This window comes from Etheostoma cragini, chromosome 11, assembly GCF_013103735.1.
Source record: "Etheostoma cragini isolate CJK2018 chromosome 11, CSU_Ecrag_1.0, whole genome shotgun sequence".
NCBI lineage: Eukaryota > Metazoa > Chordata > Actinopteri > Perciformes > Percidae > Etheostoma > Etheostoma cragini.
In genome coordinates this window covers 2,150,833-2,154,235 of record NC_048417.1, presented here as the reverse complement: position 1 = coordinate 2,154,235, position 3,403 = coordinate 2,150,833, and the positions used below count along the sequence as shown (strand labels likewise).

The 3,403-nt window shown below is 42.6% G+C and overlaps 1 protein-coding gene across 1 annotated transcript in view; it reads left to right on the top strand.

The window, feature by feature from the left end:
• hibch (3-hydroxyisobutyryl-CoA hydrolase) overlaps positions 1-3,403 on the top strand; it is a 21,711-nt gene that overhangs the window by 15,631 nt on the left and 2,677 nt on the right. Inside the window, exons 9-12 of the mRNA XM_034885381.1 lie at positions 1,081-1,226; positions 2,336-2,422; positions 2,581-2,639; positions 3,175-3,256. Coding sequence (XP_034741272.1) covers positions 1,081-1,226; positions 2,336-2,422; positions 2,581-2,639; positions 3,175-3,256 — 374 coding nt within the window. The remainder of the gene's footprint in view (positions 1-1,080; positions 1,227-2,335; positions 2,423-2,580; positions 2,640-3,174; positions 3,257-3,403) is intronic.

Genomic DNA, 3,403 nt, shown 5'->3' with positions numbered 1-3,403 from the left:
ACACACACACACACACACACACACACACACACACACACACACACACACACACACACACACACACACACACACACTCGTACCGTCACTACTCTCACGCGTAAATTGTCCCTTTCTGTGGCAGGATTAACACATTTCACCCAGCACTGCTAGCGTTCTGAACAGCAGCCATAATCTGTGACATTAATGATATTACATATCCAGCTGTGAATCAGGTCAACTCATCTAATCCCCCCCCCCCCTTCACCCTTCACATCATGGCACGATGTAAAAGCTGTCAGAAAACCAACTGTGACCAATGGGACCTCACTTCCTGTCAGAAACAAAGAAATCAAACTGAAACATTACTGTGACCACAGACTACATTCTGTACGGATTATCGTATTTTTCATAATCATAATGGCTTGTAAGCCGCATGTTTACCTTTTTGTAGTGCAGCAATCAGTTGTTTTTTTAATGGTTGAACTTAATCATGCTGGATGTAAATCACATTTGGGTCGTTTGGAAATATATTTTAGGAACACAAAAAGACAAAGAGAGAGGTATTACTTCACCTAAAACAAAAAGAGTTCACCTAAAGTAAAAAACCCTTTTACAGACACAGAAGACCATGCTGGTCCAGAGGTGTAACCCATTTTCCATGAATGGTCATCCCAGTCTTTTGTATCCTTCAAGTTACTAAAATAACCCAGAATTTGGACTTACTTACCGATCATTTTTCTGACAAAACCATCAAGACATTCGGTCTGAAGGAACCTCTGATATTTTCACTTGTTTTCCGATGTTTTGTAGTTCAAAGGACAGATTAATGATGATGATTAATTGATTTAAAGTAGAAAACAACCAGACAAACTAATTACTTCCACTCTTAGCTGGCTTATGTAAATTGGTGCTCGTGTTGTGCACTTCATTACAGACGTATGTCAGTCAACAAGAGATGTTAAATATTCTTTACATAATTAGGCACATTTGGGCTTTTGACAGGGTGAACTGGTCTGTAACAGATTGTCACATATCTACATGAAGTTCCTGTGTATTGAAACTGTACAAGAATGTGCCTAGTGTTGTCTTTTATTTTGAAAGGGCTTTTTCCTGACGTGGGAGGTGGCCATTTTCTGCCGAGGCTGCGAGGGAAGCTGGGACTGTTTTTGGCCTTGACGGGCTTCCGTCTCAAGGGGCGTGACGTGCAGAGAGCTGGAGTTGCTACTCATTTCGTTGAGTCTAAGAAGGTACGATAATTCCAGTCGGTAGATCCCAATGAACGCCCCACAAAATACATTTTACATTTAATTTTTTTATTCTAAACAGAAAGGCTGGGTACCAAACTTTGTTCCTTTGTAGGAACCGACCGCATTTCCTCTTTAGTATTGAGTATTGAAAAAATGCCTCATCATTCAATACCCAGTTTCAACCGCTAAGGAGCAAATCTCATCTCGTCAGCGAGCCAATCAGCATGCAGCATGCTTCTACCAAGACCTAATAAAGTTTGTGATTGGCAGTCTAACGTTACACAGAGACGGGCTGACGTTTGTTGTTGTTTTTTGCGAGGCTTGAGTACAGTTTCCGTCACATAGGTGTAAAGGAGCAGAAAAATGATTTTTGTTAAAATGGATTTTTATGAAATTGGTTTGGAAAAAAAGGATCGTTCAGGAATAGGTATCAAAGTCAAAGTATCCGTAAATATCTGGAATGATACCCTAACCTTACTGACCAATAAAAGCATTCTGAGTTATGAAGGAATAATGTTATATAATAAATGAAACAGACACAAGACTGCAGACAGAAACTCGACAAGCCACACAACCACATTTTCCCCATTATGCTGCTTTCAATTTGTTATCTAATGTACTTGACGGCCCGTGCTCTTTGTGCGTGTGAGCAGCATGGTGGAGAGGGACGCGGGGAGGTTAAAGCTCCACTGGAAAGCCGGATGCTGAGTCACTGGGTGTCTCACTCTTGCCTTAAAGCTGCCAAAATCCAGTGGCTGTTCCAGAGGCCGGGTGTGTTTGTCTTGCTGTTGCCGTGTGGTCAGAACAGTGGGCGGCCTGTTTGTTTAAGGCTGTGACCTTGACTTTCAGGACCGACGTGCAGTGGGCTAGATTTGGACAACTTTTACACCAGTTTGACCAACAAAAAAGGGTGGAAATAATTCTCTATATCTGTCACATTTGTGTGTTATTTTCTCATTGTATGAAACCCTAGCTGCAAATTGGAAACCATTTGGGAATATGGGAATGTGCTGCCTTATTAGTTAAAACCTGCACACAAATCAACATTGGACTTGTCACATTTACAAGTATTTCTTTCAATTTTAATGTCAAACCTTCTACTTCCACAGATCCCAGAGTTGGAGAAGGTGCTAGTGGACTTGAAGTCTCCCTCTGCTGAAGACGTCTCCAGAGTGCTAGAGTCCTACCAGAGCCAGGTTACAATGCTTGCACAAGCCATAGAACTAACGCTGAACTTGAAATATCCAAAACAACTTAAATAGGCTTAAATAGTTGCCCTTCAGACATCAGTTTCCATGTGCACGCCTGAGAGTCTTGACATATGTCTGTGCTGACGGTTGTTTTCTGTCCACAGAGTAGTCTGGATTCTGAGAAACCCTTTGTGTTGGACAAGCACATGTCTGACATTGACAGGTAGGCCATTATGTGACGTGTGTTGCAGTAATACTAGTTCACAGCTACTCACTCAAAGGATGAAGCTGTGGGGAGCCCTGGTAACTCACCTGGTTGAGCGTGCCCCTCACCACAGCAGACGGCCCTTTGCTGTATGTCACCCCCCCCCCCCCTCTCTACCTCCTTTGCTGGCATCATCTGTCCGATCAAATAAAGCCCAGGAAAATAATCTTGAAAAGAAACAAAAAAAAAACTAGATAAGACTAAGATATTCTATATTTTGTTATTGTCAACAAATGCCATGAAAAGATAAAAACCAACGATGTGTTAGTCCGTATCAGTCTTTCCCATTTACCTTAGTGTCTGCTCCGAGGCCATTCATTCCTACTGAACATGAACAGCTGGGGGGGAGTAATGTTAGCAGACGCTACTCACACTGGAGTACTTGAGATAGTGTATTTGTTGGTTTAACAACTGCATTTGTTTGTTTAAATAAGAGTGATCTGACGTAGCATGCTGAAAACACGAGTCTGTGTTTGTCCTTCCCTCCCTTCAGGCTGTTCAGCTCCAGCAGCGTGGAGGGCATCGTGCAGAACCTGAAGGCAGACGGCTCCGAGTTCGCTAACAAACAAGCCGAGGTATGAACTTGACCCTGCGGCTTCATCGCAATCATTGACATCATTAATTCATTCTCCGATTACAGTTGTTGGCGTAGAGGCACACTGACCGTTACTGTACTATTGAGAAGAACTGCTAGACCTGTGTATGATCCTCCTCCACAGCCC